Genomic DNA, 22,853 nt, shown 5'->3' with positions numbered 1-22,853 from the left:
TTTAACCCAAAGGTACAAATGGACTTATCCAATTCTTTTTATATCCAAAGGTACAAGCATATAGGTGGTGTGGGTCAACTAGAAAATCAGTAGATTGAATGGAGCTAAAAATTCCTTTCCCCAATTCATATTGAAGGATTTTAAGGACCAAGGGTGCTTGTGTGCAAGTGTTGTGATTCAAAACCTAAAACTTAATGCAAACCCAAAATTAAATAAAGCAACTAATCGGAAATCAATTTCTCTATCCCCAATGAAGTCGCCACTGTAGGCTTTCACTTAAGAAAATAACTTTGCACTGTGTCAAGGTCTAAAGACCCAAAAAAAGATAGAATGAGTCAAGGCCGACCCGAAGAATAGGAGTCGCCACTCAGATGAAATCGGAGACAATTACCACATAGCGATTGGATTTCTTGCATAGGCCCAACCTCTTAACTAGAGTTTGGATAAAGAAGTTAACTATGAGTTTGGGAAGGTGTTAAACACCTAAGCCCATCTGAGTATGGCTCCGACCTCCAGTTTGTTGGTTTATCAAAATAAGGCGTTCATTTTAATTTTTATGCCTAAATACTATAAATAAGTCCTTTTGTCACGACCCAATTCCATTGGTCGGACCGGCACTAAGGCCCAGGTAAGCTTAAGGCCCCTGAGACCCGTAGTAAGTCTGAAACACTAAAAATTTAATATCTCAATATAATTTTAAACATTCAGCCCATATTTATAGGAAAATAAATCTCAAGATTTTATTAAATCTCGGCCCAAATTTATCAGTTACCACATTCCATAGTTCAAGCCCAATGAACAATACATCACATTTTTAATATGGGCTCACAGAATAATTTCGTCTATGATAATACACGACTATATGTAAGTAAATTCTACAACTGCGGAGTCACTAACTGATATATATACATAGATTTTTATACATATAAATACATAGCAAAATAATTATTGAACTAGGAAAATTTTCTTTCTAACCCTGAGGCGAAGGAACATAGCTTAACCGAATTAAAGAGAAACTTACTTCCTGAAAAATTAAACAAGATATGTGAGCTTTCTAAGGAGTAAATATTATTGCACAACACACACATTCACACAAATGTGTAAATATATCAATCTAGTCATCCGACTAGTTATATGCTCATACAGTCAGTCACACAAATGGCATATCACCAGCACTCACAATTAATATCACCTTCAAATAATCACATCACGTGGAAATTAGTCAGTGGCGTCACCGAAATCCCGATGAGTCGTCCTCCCACATGGCTCATCCACTCACATGTGCACTAGGGAGCCGATCCCCCATACTGGCCGACCGGTTTAATCCTCACTTGATTAGCCCTCTCATTGTTTTTCCATTCTCTCTTTTCTTTTCCATACCAACAGGAGGCAACCCGGTGGTCTCCATCTAATCTAGATCATCATGCGCACACAACAGGAGGCCACCCCGCGGGCTGCAATCAAATTTAGATTTTTAGGTGCGCAACAACAAGCGGCCATCCTGTGGTTAACGGTAACGGTAACGGTAGGTGCACACGGGGGCGCCGATCTCCCATTTACCCGGCTAACAGTAATCATAATCAGGATTCATATAATGGTAACAATCTCATAAACCCATTGTGACCCACGTCATCCCAATTCCACACAAACAAAGCACAGCATTATCACAACACAATTAATCAAATATTGCAATCAAATGCAGACATATTGATCAGTTGGACATCGTAATGCAATGCACAATTAGACATTCATTCTCAAATGCAATTAAATAATTAAATAAATACTATTAACAATAAACAACAACAATAAAATAAATGATAATAATAAACAATAACAATGAAAATAAATAAATAATAAAGATAATAAATAAATAATTAGAGCACTCTATTTATTATGTATTAAGTTATAGAATTAATCTAAATCAATTTATTAATTATGTTATTAATTAAAACTAATCTAGGTTCTATCGAAATTTCAGCAGCATTTCCCCTAAAAATTGGACTATCCACCTATTTAAATATCACAATATTATATATTTCTCAATCAATACACACAACTCATCCGTCGGGCAATCAATCAGCTTAATTCACATCCTCCTTTCAAAACAACCATGTCAACATGCACCAATTAATTTACAAATTATAATAACCTCCAAGCATGTTCCAACGATATTATTACTTGTTCTCTAACTAATTATCAAATAAATGTACAATTTATAAACAAAACTTGTATCAATTAAGTTAAATTCAGCCATTAAGAACAAATGTTTCAATTAAACTAAAATTTAATGAATACATCTACTAAGTAATCCAACTCGCCCTTATATATATATATATCAATTCCTATGATTAGTTTATCTAAATGTCCTCAATTATTCAAAATAGTTGTTGTTCGTCAAAATAAATAGGTCCTTCTCAACCTAGCTCATATATAATATATGAATTAATTAATTCAAATTCAATTTAATTAACTAATGATTACTAAGTTTAGAATTTATACCGAAAATAGGAAATTGGTCTTAGAACGTACCAATTGAAATTTGGGCAACGATTCCACGATCCTCGTGAAGAGAGGAAAATTATGTCCCTTGATGCCTCGCCGGAGGCTCGTCGGCCGGTCACCGGAACGCCGTCGCCGCCGCCGTCTACGGTGGTCGGAAGATCAATAATGCCCAGAAATTCGCCACGATCATACCATTCAACTCGAAATTCACCAAGGATTCCATTTTCGGCATTAGCTTAGTGAGATCAACCCTCTAGTTGGTCGAAACGAGCTTGATAGCCGCCCCTCACCGCCGTTCATGGTGGTTCCAGTTCCTTCCACCAAAACCGTCGTTTCTTGGATGGAAATTGTTCACACAAGACGGAGGAATCAATCGAAACTCACCTTGAAGCTTCACGTTGCCAGAATCGCCTGGTATTGCCTGAGATCGAAGAACGAGAACTATCGACGGGGACAGTCTCGTTCGCACCACTGGAAGCTCTACTAGCGGGGAAGGAGGCCGGAAAATGGACCAGAGACTCCAGGGAAGGCGATCGCTACCTCGCTCTCGTCGAGCGATGGTCGGAAATGAGAAGGAAAGGGAGGAGGAGGAGACTGTCGCGCGCGCAGAAGAAGAAGAAGAAGAGAGGAAGAAAAGAAGAAACTAAGTCGATTTCTAGATCATTTCGGTTCGATTCGAATCGGTTTGGTCTGATTCAACAATTTGGCTCGCTTTTGCTCGGTTTGCAGGTTTTTCACTTGGTTTTCAGGTTATTCATGTGGTTTTCCAAAAATCAATTTGATTTCCGAGTCCGGTTCCATTTATTTCGATTGTTTTAGTTAGGTTCCGTAACTTTTTCTCCATTTACTCAATAATAATAAAAATATTAATAGTAATAATATTTGATTTTAGGATAATTAATTTATATATATTTACAATGGATTAAATTGCTAGAGTTTCATATTATTTCTTGAAAATTTTAATTGTTCTCAAATTGACAATTCTGATGATATATTTGGGCTTAGGCCCAACTCGCAAACTTGGGCTCGAATTGAAATTGTTTGGTATTTATAGCCCATATAGTTGAAAATCGGGATTTTTGATTTAATAAAAATTCGAAAGTTTCGAAAATAAAAATTCGGGGTATTTCACCTTTTAAAAAAATCTTAATTGTGAAAATCAAAAGATTGTTTTTCACATTAATTTTCACAAACATAAAAATAGATTAAATATTCACAACAAATAATTAAACAAATAAAGAAACAAGAGAGGAGAAAAGAGTTATATCCCAAATAATAAAATAAATCTACAACTAATTAATTACAACTCCTTTTAAAATAACCTACAACTAATTAATTGCAGTCATTTAAAAATATCCTACAAGTAATTAATTACATTTTTAATAAATAATAAATGAATAATTTAATCATAAAATCATAACTATTCATCTAACAAATATAATATAACATACACCCCTTAATCATTCATATAATAAATATATTATAACTAAATAAATAATAAAATCCTAGCTAACTAAATATAATTATAAAAATCACTCTGATATATATTTTTAGATATTTTAACGCTCTATTTTCAAATTGAATAAAATTATATAAATGTGAAACCCATGTCATAACCTTGGTTAACATTAACCCAAGGCTCAAAACTCTCATTCACTAACCAAATACCTCTACCACTCAACCATATCAATTAGCAAGCTTTCCCTTACAAACGAGTAAAGCAAATTGACAAACCCTATAATGATAAATCAACAAACAAAAAAAAGCTATAAAAAAATAAAATAAAGAAGAAGAAGCAAATATATACTGTAAATAAAGGAGGAAATGAAAAATAACAAGCAAGGAAATATACTGCTAGTAAAGGATGAAACCAAGAATAATAAGAAAAGAAATCACTATATAGGATTTTTCTTAATTCATACCTGTTTTGGTTTCAAATCCGTGCTTTGATTATCTATTGGAGTGGTAGACGTAATAGCTTTAGGGGTTTCGAGCCACAACTGTTGGCAAGAAGACCTTCGAATTCATCTTCATCCCAATAATCAAAGACGATTGTTGATAGTTTCAAATTTTGTATGTTTAGTCCCAAACTGCATGACCTGAGTTAATTTCATTAAAAGGACCTGAACATATGAGTACGGACCGAATGGATATCAATTTCAATTTGTAATATTGGAATTGTTCAGTCTTGAGAGTATTGAAAAGAAATAAAAATCTAAAGATTTAGTATTAAAACTCTAATAATCCCTAAAAAAAATTTTAATTGCAATAAATCCATCATCACCATTCTCTGTTGAAAAAATCAAAAAAATTCAACGGATTCCACCTCTCTCTCTCGCTTTGCAGCTCTGTTAGCGATGGATTCCAACGCTCTCTTGCTTTCCTCCGATTGTTCTATCTCTCTCCATCACTCTGAACCTTGGCTTCAATTGTGACTCCTCCGATCTCAATCTCCGCTGTCAGTTGCAGAATCAGATCTTTGAGCTTTCCGTTCTCGTTGGCCATGGAGAGAATTCTCCTTCTCTAAGGCTTTGATCTTTTGCTTCATCTTGATTTCGTTCTCTCATTCATCGACATCGTAGAAGCTCTCTACAGTCTGTTCATCGTTCTCCGATGTGATGCCGTTAACCATTATATTCTCATCCACCATTGTTTAAGCCCTAAAACAACATAAACCTAATTAACAAAAATAAAACAGGGGAATTAAAATGAATTATATAATAAGAAAATGGAAGGTTCGTGAAGTTTTAAAACTATAGAATTTGTAGTGTGGTGTTTTCTCGGTAACCAAACGAAGCAGTAGGTTTTACCATTGAAGAGCAAGCTGGTGTGGTGTTTTCTCAGTAACCAAACAAAGGCAGTAGATTTTACTATTGAAGAGCAAGTTCTGCAGAGAAAATGTTTGAAGAGAATTTTCACGTTGGACTGCTTAGGGGATTAATTGTCGGACACGTGGCAAAAATGGGTCTCACTTTGTCCTAATGTCCTAATGTGTAATCCGGCTGTCCACTTTATTAGGAGACGTCAATATTAAAAAAAATTACAGATCCATACATTCAATTGTTATTATTTTCCATTCGGCCACCAAAATAGAAACAAAAATACAACTACAATCACTAAATATAACATTATCCCTTTGATAGATTGGATTAGTTGAAGTAAATTATTTATATAAATTATAATTTTATTTTTAATTTAATATAGTGCAGTGCAAAATAACTTCTAACTTAATTTTCACATATTAACTTGAATTGGTCAAATTTTTATAATTTTAGATTTTAAAAAAATTTAAAAATCTAAATTTAATTTCTAATATTTTATTAAAACTTGATAATAGTGCTTTGGACAAGTAATAATATTTTATATTTAGTAATTTTGTTATATGAGTTTTTTAGTTATTTTATTAATTATTTTTCTTATAATTATACTTGAAAAGTCTGCTACCATCAACTTGGAATTATCATTGTTGGAACTTTTGCTTGTATATTAATTTATTTTTATATTTTTATGTAATATATAAATTATTTGCATAAAAAATTTAATTTTTTAATTTAATATAATCTAATTTATAAACAATATATATGACTCGATGGATAAATAGATATCCGTGAGTAGATATCCACATATAATTGATATCTGTGGATATTCTCAAATGATGCAAAGCCACTTGCACTTCAATATTTGGAAGATTTGGATCGATGCAAACCAAGGAACAGGACGCACGGTCATGTCACTCCTAACATGCCCGTGCTAGACTCTGAAAGTTCAGGATGCGAGACTGCCCAAGATTAAGAAGACCAAGCACACCCGTGCCACAGATAGCCTGACCGTGCTAGCCTCTGGAAGTCATAGCACGCCCGTGCCGACCGATCCAGTTACGATTCGAGTTCCGGCATGCCTATGTCACTCCTAGCACACCCCATGTTAGCCTTTAAGTCCAAGCACGCCCGTGCCAAGTCCAGCATGCTCGTGCCGCTACCCTTACTAGGTTTTTGCTTAGTTACGAATTTTGTGTATTTTTAGGATTTTATAACTTTTACCCTGAATCTATAAATAGTTTATTTTTGTATTGTGATTGGGTCATTATCTTTTGAATATTATTCATATCAATAAACTTCTTTGAAAGTTTAAGTTTCCTATTTTATTCGTCAGATCAAATGTTATTGATCAAGACTCTTGACAGAGTATAATCTTCCTTCCCATTTACACAACCGTTCTGCGTCAGTTGGTATCAGAGCTGAAGGCAAAGTATCTTCATGGCCGATAATCATGAAGCACTACTCACAGCCATAAAGGTGAAATTCGATGAGTTAACTGAACAGATTAGACAGTTGACTCTCATAATTCAACAAGGCAACCAACAACCTGTAGCTACAGCCACAGAGCCGAATCAGCAGCAACCAGATTATGCAAGGTGCCAAAATCATTATGATGGAGGCCGAGATTATAGAAACAATGGTGAAAACTTTCATGATGGATACAAAATAAAGGTAGACCTTCAACCTTTCTCAGGATCGCTAAATATTGAAAGCACTCTTAATTGACTAACGGAGGTCGAGCGATTCTTTGAGGTCATGAATGTTGAGGATGAACGCAAGGTTTCTATTGTGGCCTATAAACTTAAAGGAGGTGCAGCAACATGGTGGCATTCTATGCAAAACGAACACCATCGTCGAAGAATTGAACCTGTACGAGATTGGATCCTAATGAAATAGATGATTGAGCAACGTTTCTTTCCCAGTGATCACTCTCAAATTCTGTACAACAGGTACCATGACTGTTTTCAAGGAAACCAAAAAGTTGATGAGTATACGGAAGAGTTTTTAAGACTACAGGCTCGTTGTGACAATTGTGAAACCGAATCCCATCAAGTAGCTCATTACTAGAGGGGATTGAACCATGATATCATGTGTATGATGGGTGTAGCTGCAATTTTCACATTGGCAGACGCAATTGAGATGGCCAAACATACAGAGGATCGAATTAACTAGCAGCCTAGACAACCGTCTAATCGTAATCAGAATTTCAGACAACCCTACTCATCCGGAGATCAATAGTTTAACAAAAATTTCGGTGGACAGAATTCAATAGCAGCAACCCCTATTAATAACCAGAATTCTCAACAGCCCTCAACCGAAGAAAAGAAAGACTCTCGGGGCAAGGCTCCTATAGTAGAAAAAAACAACAAGTCTAACTTGTACCAGAAACCAACTGGAGACTATTGTTACCGATGTAGAAAGCAAGGGCATATCTCTAACATATGTCCAAAGCGTAGGGGGGCTAATGACGGGCTTGGCAAGTTAATGTAGTTGATGAGGTGACTGAGGTTGAAGAAGTGGAAGACGAAGAAGATGGGTCCTTGGCAGGTTCAGAAGATGGTGAAGTTACATATGTGATTACGAAAATTTTTTACTCTCCAAAATAAGAAAGTGACACTCAATAGAGAAAAATCTTCTAAGCTAAATGTCGAATTGGCGAAGCTGTGTGCCGAATTATCATTGACAGTTGCAGTTGTGAAAACTTAATAGCCAAACAGTTGGTTGAAAAGCTCAGTTTACCAATAGAACCACATCCTTCGCCGTACAAGGTAGGGTGGATTAAGGAGGGTCCTACGATTGAGGTAAACCGGGTTTGCAAAGTCCTAATTTCAATGGGGAAGTCATACATAGATATTGTTAGTTGTGATGTTGTGTATATGGGTTCCTGTGGAATACTATTAGGTCGTCCATGGTAATTTGATGTAAATGCTTTGCATAAGGGTAGAGAGAATTCATACATGTTCACTTGGAAAAACAAGAAAATCATTGTCCTACCTTTTGGATTTTCTGCCAAAGCTTCTAAAGTGGAGGGGAAATCCATAGTAGCTATTTCTTCCAACGTGCAGGAATTATCTGATGCAATTGAGAAGTCCGGAGGAGCTTTGGCATTACTGATCAAACCAGAGACAGGGCCTAATGAAGGGGCACTAGTACCACCACCAGTCAAAGAGTTGCTAGATGAGTTTCATGTTGTAGCTAAAGAACCACCTACACTCCCACCTTTACGAGACATTCAACATCAAATCGATTTCATCCCTGGATCGAAGATTCCAAATCTACCTCATTATAAGATGAATCCAAAGGAAAGCCAGATCCTTCAAGAATAGGTAGAAGAGTTATTGAAGAAGGGACATATCCGGGAAAGTATCAGTCCTTATGGGGTTCCTGCTTTGTTAGTACCAAAAAAAAGATGGGACTTAGAGGATGTGTGTTGATAGTCGAGTAGTCAACAAGATCATGGTGCAGTATCGATTCCCTATTCCTCTTATGGAGGACATGTTGGACCAACTGTCAGGATTTATAGTGTTCTCCAAAATAGATCTTCACAGCGGGTATCATCAAATCAGAATCAAGGAGGGAGACGAATGGAAAACAGCATTCAAGACCAAGAAAGGATTATATGAGTGCTTGTTTATGCCATTTGGGTTTACTAATGCATCGAGCACATTCATGCGATTTATGACTCATGTTTTACGTCCTTCCTTGCGCAAATTTGTGGTTATTTACTTTGATGATATCTTGATTTTTAGTCGTAGCAAGGAAGAAAACCTTCAACACCTTTGAGGGGTGTTAGAGGCTTTCTAAAAAAATGAGTTGTATATCAACCTAGGCATGGCCACCGGTTCAGTTCTAACCGGAACCGAACCGTACTGTAGACGAACCGAAACCGGCGGTTCAAAATTTTGAACCGGAACCGGCGGTTCAAGGGCCGGTTAAGGTTCATGTGAATGTTAAAAAATGAACCTGAACCGGCCCGAAACCGGCGGTTAACCGGCGGTTTCGGTCCGGTTCGAACCGAATTCACAAACAAAATTATTTATTGCAATAATCAAAAATAGTGAAAAAAAAAAAACATCATCATTTTGGTTTAAAAAAGGGGAAGCATAATCATTTCACTTTTTTTTTGAAAGCTCATAATCAAAAATAGCCGTTGAACTTTGTTTACAATTAACAATTTACTATACAATTAACAATTCAAACGGATATAATTGTTTTATTATAATTTAATTAATTAATTAATTATTTATTTATTTATTATAATTTACTAAATTATCCAAAAATATAATTATTTTTTTTCTGTTATAAGGGACAATTTGGGAAACTACATAAATGAAAAATATGTATAAATATGATGAGTTGATTATTTTTTTTTTCACAACCAATTATATTCTATCTCTCCTCTTCACTTCTTAATATTGCTTTATTTTCATACATCCAATTCTAAATTCCATTAATTTCATATTCCATTTATTCATTTTTTTTCCATAATTCCATTTAAAATTATGGCACACAATTCACAAATCTCCAAGGGAAAGCTAGTTGCTCAAAGCGTGGAAGAAATTGATTCAAATGATCCATTGATTGATTTTTCACCACAAGAAGCAATATCTCCTAATATTTCAATAGGTAAACCACCAAAATCAGATATTTTCAAGAAGCACTTTGCAAAAATTGTTCAAGATAATGGAGAAATCAATGCGGTTCGATATTTTCAAGAAGCACTTTGCAAAAATTGTTCAAGAAGCACTTTGCAAAAATTGTTCAAGATAGAAGTTTTTGTTTTAAAATTTTATAATAATTTATTTAGTTAATAAAATTTAAACATTTTAAAATTATTATTTATTCATGAATTCGAAATCAAAATCTTATTATTTTTTTAAAAAATTGCGTAATGCCGGAACCAAATCGAAACCGTAATTCGAACCGTCGGTTCGCCGGAACCGTGCTGAACCGTGCCGGAACCGGAACCGGACCGGAACCGGAGGTTCAAGGGCCGGTTCCGGTTCAAAATTTTAAACATTTCGAACCGGCGGTTCATTGAACCGGCCATGCCTATATCAACCTCAAGAAGTGCAGCTTTATGACGGAGCGAATTCTATTTCTGGGGTATATTGTTAGCTCGGAAGGAATTCATATGGGTGACAGAAAGATTGAGGTCATTCAAAATTGACCTATTCCCAAAAACATCACTGAAGTTCGCAGTTTTCATGGTCTTGCCACTTTCTGTAGGCAGTTTATCGGGAACTTTAGTAGCATCGTTGCTTCCATCATAGATTGCTTGAAGAAGGAGAGAATTCGACAGTTTGTATGGACTGAAGCTGCAAACAAGAGCTTCGAAGAAATCAAAGATAAGCTTACTTCTGCCCCTATTCTTGCTTTACTTGACTTTGATAAGTTGTTTGAAGTAGATTGTGATGCTTGTGGGGTTGGAATTGGTGGGGTTTTGTCTCAATCTGGAAAGCCTATTGCATTTTTTAATGAGAAGTTGAATGAAGCTAAGCAGAAATGGTCTACTTATGAGCAAAAATTGTATCCAGTTTTCCGAGCCTACAAAACTTGGGAACATTATTTGTTGGGGTGTAAGTTCATCATTTACACTAATCATCAGACTTTAACTCATTTTCAAACTCAAAAGAAAGTGAGCAAGATGCATGCACGTGGACAACTTATTTTGGTGCTTTCCATTATGTCATCAAGCACTAGTCAGGTACATGCAACATGGTAGTAGATGCCTTGAGCAGGAGAGCAGCACTGTTGATCACAATCAAGCAAGAGATTGTTGGGTTTGAATTTCTTAAAGATCTATACGCCTCGGATGAAGATTTTGCTGACACCTAGGCAAAGATTAATGATAAATAGCCTACCGACGATTTCTTGGTTCATGATGGGTGCTTATTCAAAGAAAATAGGCTATGCATCCCTTGGTCTTCCCTCTAAGAAAAATTAATTAAAGAAGTCCATGGCGGAGGGTTGAGCGGACACTTAGGGTGAGATAAAACTATTACGGATTTGGAGTCTCGATTCTATTGGCCACAGCTGAAGAAGGAAGCAGGAAAGCTAGTACAAAGATGTTCCGTTTGCCAGACACAAAAGGGCTATTCTCAAAACACCGGTCTTTACACTCCTTTGGCTGTACCGGAACAACCTTGGGAGGACTTATCCATGGATTTTGTGTTGGGTTTACCTCAAACTCAATGAGGAGTTGACTCTATCTTTGTTGTTGTAAACATGTTCTCCAAGATGGCACACTTTATCCCTTGCAAGCAAACTAATGATGCCTCACACATAGCAAAGTTATTTTTCCAGGAGATTGTTCGTTTGCATGGCATTCCCAAAGCCATCACATTTGAGCGAGACACAAAGTTTCTTGCTCACTTTTGGACAACTTTATGGAAGAGATTCAACACTCAACTTCACTACAGCAGCACCGTTCACCCCCAAACTGATGGACAAATTGAAGTGGTGAACCGAACTCTTAGTAATCTTCTGGGGTGCATTTGCAGCGAGAAGAAGAAGATGTGGGATCTTGCTCTTGCCCAAGCAGAATTTGCTTACAACAGTGTCGTCCATAGCTCCACCAAGATGTCCCTGTTTGCAGTTGTCTACAGGAAGGTACCAACACATACTCTTGATCTTCTTTCCCTTCCAGGAGGTGTAGAAAAGAGCATTGCAGCTAATAACTTGGCTTCTGAGCATGTGAAAGTATTCAAGCAAGTGCAGCAATTCATCACTGCTGCCAATGATAAATATAAAGCTGCAACTGATAAACACCTGCGATATAAATCTTTTACAGTGGGTGACTGGGTCATGGTGTAGCTTCGTAAGAAGTGTGGTGGAGGACAAAAGAAGCTTGACTCTAAAAAGATTGGCCCATTTCAGATACTTAGGAAGATCAATGATAATGCCTATGTACTTGACCTGCCCGAAGACGTGAAGATTTCCAGGACTTTCAATGTTGCTGATTTATTCCCATTCTATCCCGATGATGATCACACGAGGTCGAGTTCTTTTAAAGTCAGGGGATTGATGCGGAGCAACTTGCACTTCAATATTTGGAAGACTTGGATCGATGCAAACCAAGGAACAGGATGCACGGCCGTATCACTCCTAGCACGTCCGTGCCAGACTCTGGAAGTTCAGGATGCGAGACACGCCCAAGATCAAAAAGCCCAGTCACGCTTGTGCCACAGATAGCCTGACCGTGTTAGCCTCTAGAAGTCATAGCACGCCCGTGCCATGACAATCATGCCCGTGCCGACGGGTCCAGTTACGATTCGAGTTTCGGCATGCTTGTGTCACTCCTAGCACACCCCGTGTTAGCCTCTGAGAGTCCAAGCATGCCCATGTCAAGTCCAGCACGCTCGTGTCGCTGCCCTTACTAGGGTTTTGCTTAATTACGAATTTTGTGTATTTTTAGGATTTTATAAGTTTTACCCTGAACCTATAAATAGGTTATTTTTGTATTGTGATTGGGTCATTATCTTTTAAACATTATTCGTATCAATAAACTTTTTTGAAAGTTTAAGTTCCCTATTTTATTCGTCAGATCAAACGTTATTGATCAAAATCTCTAACTGAGTATAATCGTCCTTCCCATTCACGTAACCGTTCTGCGTCATCAAACCCATTGGGTTTGAGGATAAATATACTCAATCCATTCTATTTATATAGAGAAACTCAAAATTTCTCTAGGATTAAGGAGGTGGCCTTTTATAGATTTCTTCCTAATTTACCCCTGAAAAGATATTAAAGTGGTTCCTAATTTTCAATAAAAGGTGATAAATGATGAGAGAGATGATATGTTTCTTAAATAAATTGTTTATACTTTCAATAACAAAAAAAAAAAAAAAAGTGAGCTATTTAATTGAAATTGTGCACTAAAATTTCAATATCAAATTTGGATTGAAAAAATTGGTGCGAAAGTTGAAAAAAAGTTTTGAGCCAAAATTTTCAGCCTCAAATTCTTTATTTTGCTTCTCCAAATTTATGCGTAAAAAAACGAAATTTAGAGCCAAAATTTTCAAAGTTGAATTCATTTAAATAGAGATGAGTTCACAATTCTAAAATTTAATCCACAAACGTGATGGTCATAGTCCTTCCTTTTGATTTGAAGACGGTCTCTGAAGACATGCTTGCAACTTCAAAAGATGTGCTCATGCTCAACAATCAACCCTTGGACTTGATCTACTTGTCATCCATTGAACAACCGCCTTCTGTAGAATTTGAAATCACACCACCACCAATTAATGGTCTAGAATAGGCTCGAAAAGGCAACAAAAGGAAAAACATCACTGAAGAAGTGAAAAATACAGTTTGTATGTTATTGTGTTCTGAAACTGAAAATAGTGAGTTAAATGCTCGCAGTATTCATAAAGTTGTAGACAATTTATTCATATCCAATAAAACAATTTATAGAATTTGGCATAATGCAAAAAATGGGCACAATATTTTTATTTAAGCAATGAAATTAAGGTTTAAGTTCTGTATTTCTCTCTTTAGCCTTTTAAGGATTTCATTAGAGTAAATATAAATGAGCACAATTAATTTTACTTAAGTATTGTCGTTTGGAGGGAAATTTTCCTCCATCTAGGATTTATTAGAGTTGTGAGTAAATTTCACTATATGTGCACACTTAAATGTTAAACATAAGTTTTTTAGTGAAATTTAATCTGTGCGCATAATGTGCTTGAATCTCACATTTTCTGAATGCATGGTTCAATCAATTTTTGAATATTAAATGCCAAACATAATAATGCCTACCACTTTCTTAAAATAATCTCAAAGTCAATATTTAATCTATAAACCAAAACAAAGCATATGAGCCTTTTGATTTGACATTAATTACAAAGTTATCATATTAGAAAAATTTCTCCATACAAATAGAACGTACAAAAAGAAGTTTTCTTTATATAAATAGACGGAGGGAATAACATTTTTTACCTTATAGGATATTATAGTGCATGAAAATTAAGGAGGAGAGGGTTTGAATATAAATATTACACTTCTCAACCGAACCCTACCATTGCAAACCCTACCCATTGCAATCCACTGCGCGGGCTTAGGGCTATGGTGCCGGTATAAAATGAGTTCCGGGCGGGATAACTTCTTTACAATATACTTTTACCCAAATTTATTCACCCAAAAAAAAATAATAATAATAATAATGGGCAAGTATATAGCGTAGACCAACGGTTTTTCGACAATTCAGTTACGGAGAATGCTTCTCGAAAAAACGAATCCCAAGAAGGTAACATGCCTCTCAAACTCGATCGTCTTGCGCAATCTTCTTCTTCCTTTGATACAGTCCAACATATTTCCCCCCTCACTGGCTCGAACTGTAACTGTATCGACCCCACATTCTCAATCATATCAGCAAATTTTCTCTTTGGACTCTGCAGCCTATACAAAGCTGGTTCAAATCTCTACGAAACCTGGATCTTTAGTCTATGGAAAACTTGCTCATGCCCAGATGATAAAAACAGCTTTCAATCCCTGCCTCTTCTTGCTTAACAATCTTCTCAACATGTATAGCAAATGTGGGGAAATGGGTATTGCTCATAAACTGTTTGATAGAATGTCTGAACGAAATGTGATTTCTTATAATCTTTTGATTTCTGGGTATGCCGAGATGGGTTCTAGTGAGAAGGCTATAGGGCTTTTTAGTGAAGCTAGAATGGCTTGTTTAAAGCTTGATAAGTTTAGTTATGCAGGTGCGCTAAGGGCTTGTGGTCAAAGGGGGGACCTTGGATTGGGTAAAGTGATTCATGGGATGGCTATTGTTAGTGGGTTAGGGAAACAAGTGTTTTTTACCAATTTATTTATTGACATGTATTGCAAATGTGGAAGTATTAATCATGCGTGGCTTTTGTTTGAGTTTTCTGATAAGTTGGATAAGATTTCTTGGAATTCTATGATTGCTGGGCATGTCAGAATTGGTGCATATGAGGAAATGTTGGAAATGTTAATAAAAATGCATCAAACTGGATTGAGCTTGAGCACTTTTACACTTGGCAGTGCCTTAAAAGCGTGTAGTTCAAATCTTATTAATATGATAGAACAAGGTAAAACACTTCATGGATACACGATTAAACTTGGGCTAGATTTGGATGTTGTTGTTGGGACTGCATTGCTCGATATGTATGCAAAAAATGGGTATTTAGATGATGCAATTCAAATATTTAGAATGATTCGTAACCCAAATGTTGTCATGTATAATGCCATGATTGCTGGATTCAACCAAATTGAGGCTATCAGTGAAGAATTTACAAATGAGGCATTTAATCTTTTCTCTCAAATGCAAAGGCAGGGAATAAGACCGTCAAACTTTACATTCTCAAGCATTGTCAAAATTTGCAACCGCATTGAAGCATTCGACTATGGAAAACAAATTCATGCACAGATCTGCAAGAACAACATTCAATCTGATGAGTTCATTGGAAGCACGCTTATTGAGTTGTACTCCTTGTTGGGTTCAACTGAGGATCAGTTGAAATGTTTTAATTCGACTCAGAAGCTAGATATTGTCTCATGGACTTCCATGATTGCTGGTTATGCTAAAAACAGAAACTTTGGAAGTGCATTAGCTCTGTTTTATGAACTACTTGCATCTGGTAAGAAACCTGATGAGTTCATAATGTCAAATATGTTGGGTGCTTGTGCAGATTTGGCAGCAGAAAGATCTGGAGAGCAGGTCCAGGGATATGCAATAAAGACTGGCATTGGGCTCTTTCCTATTGTTCAAAACTCTCAGATTTCCATGTATGCAAAGTCCGGCAACATACACTCTGCTAGGATAACATTTCAAGAGATAAAAAATCCTGATGTAGTGTCCTGGTCTGTGATGGTCTGTAGCAGTGCACAACATGGGCATGCAGAGGACGCCTTGACCTCTTTTGAGTTGATGAAGACTTATGGATTTCACCCAAACCATATTACTTTTCTTGGAGTTCTAACTGCTTGTAGCCATGGAGGGTTTGTTGAAGAAGGACTGAGGTACGACAACAGAACCTCTTGTTCTATTTTTCCTTTTTTCATTTTTGTGGGTGATAATAACTGAAACCTGATAAATTCTTATTCAAGCATGTCTCTTTTGGGAACAATCAGAATGATTGTATCAGAGTTAGAGAAAGGAAACTGGTGTCCAAGAGGTGAAATTTTGGTGGGAATGACACTGAAATTAACTCTTTGGCAAAACTGATCAATAAAAAAATAATCAATGGATAAAATGTATTTTAAAGTGTAGAAAAAAAATGAAACGTGTGTAGAAAAAAAATGAAACGTGTGAAGCATTTCTGCAGATCTCACATGGCATTTGTCAAAATATTGAGAATTCGGTAAACCTATATTTTTGTAAACCAACAACTCAGATTATGTCTCTTAAATCTGAAGACTTTCTTCAAGCAGATCCTTTGTATGCATGTTTGTGTCAACTCGATAGGTAAATGGTTTTTCTTTAACTCATTAAGTGGTCTCTCCTTTAAAATGGCAGATACTATGAAAGCATGAAGAAAGATCATGGCATTGAAACTAATGTAAAGCATTGTGCCTGTGTTGTTGACCTTCTCGGCCGTTCAGGAAGGCTGGTGGATGCTGAAAATTTCATTTTGAACTCAGGTTTTAAAGATAATCCAGTGATGTGGCGAACCCTGTTGAGTGCTTGCAGGGTGTATAAGGACACTGTTACAGGGAAACGTGCTGCAGAGAAAGTAATTGAGCTTGAACCTCAAGATTCTTCATCTTATGTTCTTCTTTACAACATTTATTCAGATGCTGGGATTGAATTACCCGCCATGAAAATCAGAGAACTAATGAATGATCGAAGAGTTAAGAAGGAACCTGGTCAGAGTTGGATTTAGGTAGGACACGGGGTTCATTCTTTTTCCGTGGGTGATATCTCTCACCCAATAAGCCAAACAATTTATAGAACATTAGGAGAAATGTTATAGAAGATAAGGAAAATAGGTTATGTGGATCAGAAACTTGTTTGCAGTTCCTTTGAAGCAGATGTCAAGGGCATCTACATGGTGAATCACTGCAGTGAAAAGCTAGCTGTAACTTTTGGTATTATCAGTTTGCCACCATCAGCTCCTGTGGAAGTGATGAAAAATCTGAGAGTCTGCCATGACAGTCATATAACAATGAAGCTCTTCCCAAAAATGGAAAATATAGAAAAAATTCTCAGAGATCCACTTCGTTTCCATCATTTTAGAGACAGTTCTTGTTCTTGTAATGATTACTGGTAATCACAGGGCAGTCACTCCTCTGAATGATTCTAGAAATTATTCTTATGCTACAAAATGATGAGCAAGGTGGAATCCTACACTTACCAGAATTGGAATCCATTGTTGAACATTGGCTTGGGAAGCGATCTAGTTGAAGCTGAATGTGGAACTGAGGAAAGTCATTGGAAATGAAATGCCTAATCAAAAATCCATGTTGCTTCAAATTGATAGGAAGATCACAACTGGTTTAGTACCATTCACCTAGTTAATTTTCAATTTGCAGAAAGCCTGGTACATCTTGAACCCTTTGCTGACTATCAGCAAAGAATTGCTGATTGTCCCATTTGAACAAGTTCAGTTCCTTGCCTTTTTGGACATTGCACTGGTGTATGTATGTGTTATAAACCTCAATGATTTCGTTTTCTGTTCGGAAAAAGCTCACTTCAAGTCAATATATTCCTTTTTTCAACTCATGAAAGCAAATGGTTGCACTTTCGTTGTCAATGCAGATATTTCAAAAGCGTGACGAAGTAGGGAAGATCACATCTTGAGGTACAATTTAGAAGTATTTCAAGCACGTTGTCTTTCTGAGGCTGTGCTGGAAGGCTTTCCAAGTAGAACCAGTAATCTGTTGGCGTTTCTGATGCTTGCAGGTATGGTAATATATATTATCTGTATAACGCTTGTTATAGAGGGAGTAATTGAGCTTTAGTTTATGATAGCTGCCTGTCATCTGCTTCTTTCCATTCTGAAGGAACACATCCAGCTCTTTTCTAGTTTCTTACTTCTTGTAAGCTGATGGTTAAGTAGAACTACCTGACTGGAAGTTTAAAGACCTCTGGACCTGTTGGATTAGGTGTGAAACTAAGTCATGTTTTGTTGAGGAGATTAATACATGTCATTAAGAAGTCAAATAATTTATATGAGATTGGGAAGTTGTTGCAGAAGATTAACTAGTAGGTTAATATATTCAGAGTTTTCCATTACCTTTGAAACAGAATTGAATTCATGCCCAGTGTTGAGCTCTCACCTCAAACCCAAAGTTACCTGTAACTTCTATTTGCTAGTTGATCAACATGAGCTCCTCAGAGTGGATGAGAAACTATAGGTTTTGCTTCTATTGCCTTGCGGCAATGAAGCTCCTCTTCTAATTGAATAGAGTAATTAGTACTTATAAAATGTATTACCTCTCCGTTATTGAAGAAGTTCCTTGTAGTGGATGGTCTTAGCTATGCTAGTAAAAGCACCAATAAACAAACACACATGAAGACTAGAAACAACAGAGAGAGAAAAACAAACACGAATTTTATGTGGTTTGGCTGCTTAAGTCTATAAACAGTCACTTACTTTGTCACTATATGCAAAATGAGCATTACTGCCCTATTTATATAGACTTCAGGGTAAAACCTAATACAAGAATTATATAATCACTCCCAGCAACATAAACGTCAAAGACCATCAAGACCATATTCATACCTCAGAGGCATGGCCCCTTGCCCCCCAACTACATTCTAATGAGCCAAGTGGAAATTAATCTTCCCCAAAAAGTTAAAAAAGTCATTTTGCTTTCTTACTATCCTCCCAGTAATCTACATTTTCATCTCCCCAACCCCAACTTCCCTTTCCAAATACTAATATAACATTGCTTGGATGGTGTATTGAACATTTGCCTTGTTGATACCTCTTTCAAATCACCATTTTCAGTTATTATGAGGCTAATTTATTGGTCAAAAGTTGTTAAGAATATTTTGGTTGGCATTATAGGGCCTTCATAATACAATTTATAATAAAAAAAATATTTGTTTTCCACTTCTGAGAATGATAACCCTAAATTCATTTTAAAATCTTTTTTTTTTTTTTTTAATATAGATTTTTGAGCAATCATTTTGCTATTGGAAGACTTTGATGCTACCAGAAAGTTGCAAAAGTATTCAGGTCAGTTTGGAATCTTGTAATATTATGCCTTCTCTGCTTTGGTAGTTATATCATTTGGAGATTTTAATTACTATATTTTCTTTCACATTCAATATTGGCCATAAGTTCTTTACAAGTTTGTTTGAGGTTTTCCGAAAGAGAAATCCAAGTTTAGCACCATTAGGTCCATGATCATTTGTATGCAGGAAGGAACTATGTGTTTTTAAGAAATAATAATCTATGACTGACATTCTACAAGGGAACCAGACCAAATGCACGCAACGTTTTTCTCCTACAGACACACTTTTTCTTCCCTCAAAGAGCTTCTTTTGATTTGGAAAGAAAAATGTTGTCATTTTTTCACAAAATAATTGAATGTCATAATGTAGTAGTAGTTTAGGAGGAAAATTAGGGATTTTCAATGGAATTTGAGGAATGTTGTGTTTGGATGTTCATAAAATTCAGTACCTAAAACAAGATTGCTTGGTAAAGTGGGTAAATCATCCATTTGCAATCAAATTATTCAAAAGTCACCATTGAGAAAAGTGCATTATGTGCGGTACAAGAAAGACATGGCAATGCACCGCATCTAATTAAGCAGGTTTTGTATTCATTTAAATCACAATTCATATTGCCTAATAAAAATTGGCGGATTTAGCATATTAATCTAAAAAATCTTTCCTTAATTGTCAGGTCGGTCATCCATCAAATATTTTCCATGATACAGCTGCATTCAACAATATTCATTTTTTGCTCAATGCAACTGAGGTGTTATCATTACGCATTTACCAAAAACGAGCAAACGTTAAGTATTCACTTACCATTTTACTCTTGTTTCTCTACTCAGCTATACATTTACGGAACACTTATGAGTTGTTCACCATTTATATTAATTTGCCGCGTCATCTCACCATATATGTTAGTTCCTTATCGCTTATAAATCTCGAGGCCTTTTACATATATTATACGTCTTATGCAATAAGTTTGTCACATCTTTGCATAACTATGGGCAGGACAAATATCAAGTATGAATTGATTCCCGATGAATCTGATAGGAAAGCGAGCTTCAAAAAACGGAGGGTTGGTTTTCTAAAGAAGCTGAAAGAACTCAGTACTCTTTGTGGGGTTGTTGCATGCGCAATCATTTTCAGTGATTATAATTCCTCTCCAGATGTTTGGCCTTCTCCCTCCGAAGCAACATTGGTGCTCGAAAAATTCAAGAATTTGCCTCCAAATAAAAAAGGCAAGTACATGATGGACCAGGAAACTTTTCTTAAGAAAAGCATAGCCAAGCTGAAGCACAAATTGGAGAAAGAAACGAAGAAAAACCAAAGAATGGAATTGGAACTTACTTTGAAGAAATGCATAGCTGATGGTAATGTGCACCATTTGGATTCTTTGGAGAATGCAAATGACTTGAGTGATTTGTTGCAGGAAAAGATTGAACGCCTCAGCATCGGAATTGAGCGTGCAAAGTCTAAAACTGAAGACAAGTAGTTTATGGACTTCAGGAAAGGGGGTTGCTTTGAGAATAATTTTCAGTTGATGCTTTTTATGAGAACTTGTTTTTGTTTATGGAAGTGAACTCTCAGGAACAGTTATGTTCATGAGAAAAAGGTGCAATTATGTTACCAAATAATGCTTTCGCTTTATTCCATATAATAAAATTTCTCAATATTGCTGATTGATGTTTTAGTTTCTATCATTTTAACTAAAGTTTTCATTAGTGTGGTCATAAATTTGCAATCAAATTAGAAGATATGGAATACCCATTGATCCACTGAGGATTTGTAGTTTTATTTTTTCACAGATTCACAAGAAGCAATTTATTTTCATGATTATTTGTTGTGCTTGATCTTATACAGTGATTTCATTCTGATAACAAGAACAACGATACTTTTTTCTTTTTCTTTTGGGGGCTAAGGCTCTCTTGCTATTAATTTAACAGCGGAAGCGATAACAAAGAATTCATATGATCGATCTCAACTAGTTTGAGAATAAGACTTAGTTATTTTATTTTTTTGAGAAATGTTTGATAGTCTGATGATCATTTTAAAATTTCATATAATCCTTGTTCAAATAGAAGCAATGATAACAGTAGTCATTTGAGAGCAGAGAAGATGCAATAATCTCCAAATTTACATATACAAGCACTGATGAGAGGATTTTTTTTTTCTCTATTTTTAGCATATAAGCACTTTCCATATGCAGATACTGCGTGTTTATTTCTTGTTTCTTGAAAAATACCTGTATGGTTTTACTGTGTGATGCCATATATAAGCACAGAAAAAATATGGCTTTACTGTGATGCCATGTATGGTTTTACTGTATGATGCCATAGAAAATATATGGTTTTACTATAATGCCATGTATGGTTTTACCGTATGATGCCATAGAAAATATATGGTTTTACTGTATGATGCCATGTATAATAGAAAATATATGGTTTTACTCTGTGATGCCATATATAAGCACAGAAAATATATGGTTTTACTGATGATGCCATATATAAGCATAGAAAATATATGGTTTTACTGATGATGCCATATATAAGCACAGAAAATATATGGTTTTACTGATGATGCCATATATAAGCATAGAAAATATATGGTTTTACTGTAATGCCATGTATGGTTTTACTGTACGATGCCATGTATAAGCATAGAAAATATATGGTTTTACTATGATGCCATATATAAGCACAGAAAATATATGATTTCACTATAATGCCATGTATGATTTTGCTGTGTGATGCCATGTACAAGCACATACAATATTTACCGTCACTTGGGTATATACCTATTCCTCATGCACCAAATCAATAGTTTGGTTGCCAATTAAAAAAAATTGTCCCTCTTTATTATTATTTTGTCCCTTTTCTTTTTTCCATTTTCCATCGAAAACATCAATATTTTTATTTGTGTCAGATGTGTATTTATTGTGCATAGACCCAAAAAGATTCCTATTTCTGCCTTGTTGTGAAGCTTGGTTCTCTTGTTGACGGAATGTGCGAATAACAAATGAGGCCGAACACCTTTAGGTGCTTGGTGGTGTAGTGTTATCTATACACGATTCGCCAAATCTTACAAATATCATAAATAGATTAAACGTTCATGTTGATATATGATTTACTTGACCTGTTTATAAAATTTTTAAATTTTAATTTATTTAATTTAAATCATATTTAAAAATAAAATTTTATACATAAAATATATAGATATAGATTTTTCGGGATTCATAACTAAAATAACAAAAATTAATACACTAATAAAGTTTGAATGGGGTTTTAGTAGGAGTATTTATATGTTACACTAAAATTATATCTTTACCTTAAAATAAACAGATTATTCGTCTAACTCGCATGTCAATCTGTGACATGATACGTTTATATTCGTGT

The 22,853-nt window shown here is 35.6% G+C and overlaps 2 protein-coding genes and 1 long non-coding RNA gene across 3 annotated transcripts; 2 read left to right on the top strand and 1 right to left on the bottom strand.

Annotated features, from left to right (window-relative positions):
• Positions 1 to 714: 714 nt before the first annotated feature.
• On the bottom strand, positions 715 to 5,446 carry LOC105636741 (uncharacterized). The gene is made up of 3 exons (XR_001046975.4): positions 5,313 to 5,446; positions 4,829 to 5,162; positions 715 to 4,601 (listed from the first exon to the last, which is right to left on the bottom strand). It is a non-coding gene; the product is annotated as an uncharacterized LOC105636741 (long non-coding RNA).
• Positions 5,447 to 14,337: 8,891 nt separating this feature from the next.
• On the top strand, positions 14,338 to 17,251 carry LOC105636742 (Tetratricopeptide repeat (TPR)-like superfamily protein). Its single transcript, XM_020680340.3, has 2 exons — positions 14,338 to 16,313; positions 16,810 to 17,251. Exons 1-2 carry the CDS (start codon positions 14,539 to 14,541, stop codon positions 17,174 to 17,176), a joined length of 2,142 nt encoding a protein of 713 aa, XP_020535999.1. The 5' UTR covers positions 14,338 to 14,538; the 3' UTR covers positions 17,177 to 17,251.
• LOC105636743 (agamous-like MADS-box protein AGL80) lies at positions 17,200 to 21,151 on the top strand. The gene is made up of 4 exons (XM_089726168.1): positions 17,200 to 17,933; positions 18,052 to 18,195; positions 19,412 to 19,477; positions 20,150 to 21,151. Exons 3-4 carry the CDS (start codon positions 19,448 to 19,450, stop codon positions 20,951 to 20,953), a joined length of 834 nt encoding a protein of 277 aa, XP_089582294.1. The 5' UTR covers positions 17,200 to 17,933; positions 18,052 to 18,195; positions 19,412 to 19,447; the 3' UTR covers positions 20,954 to 21,151.
• The last annotated feature ends 1,702 nt before the right edge of the window (positions 21,152 to 22,853 follow it).

Source organism: Jatropha curcas, chromosome 9, assembly GCF_041381405.1.
Source record: "Jatropha curcas cultivar XTBG-Jc1 chromosome 9, XTBG_Jcur_1.0, whole genome shotgun sequence".
Classification (NCBI taxonomy): domain Eukaryota; kingdom Viridiplantae; phylum Streptophyta; class Magnoliopsida; order Malpighiales; family Euphorbiaceae; genus Jatropha; species Jatropha curcas.
The sequence above is the reverse complement of the archived record's forward strand: the minus strand, read 5'-3'. Positions and strand labels throughout refer to the sequence as shown.

What these genes read in the sequence shown, in the direction of transcription:
- LOC105636743 (XM_089726168.1), top strand. Translation starts at nt 19,448, where the DNA reads ATGCTACCAGAAAGTTGCAAAAGTATTCAG. An exon ending in AAAGTTGCAAAAGTATTCAG is followed by an intron (nt 19,478 to 20,149) that starts GTCAGTTTGGAA and finishes CTTAATTGTCAG; the next exon opens with GTCGGTCATCCATCAAATAT.
- LOC105636742 (XM_020680340.3), top strand. Translation starts at nt 14,539, where the DNA reads ATGCTTCTCGAAAAAACGAATCCCAAGAAGGTAACATGCCTCTCAAAC. An exon ending in TTTGTTGAAGAAGGACTGAG is followed by an intron (nt 16,314 to 16,809) that starts GTACGACAACAG and finishes TTAAAATGGCAG; the next exon opens with ATACTATGAAAGCATGAAGA.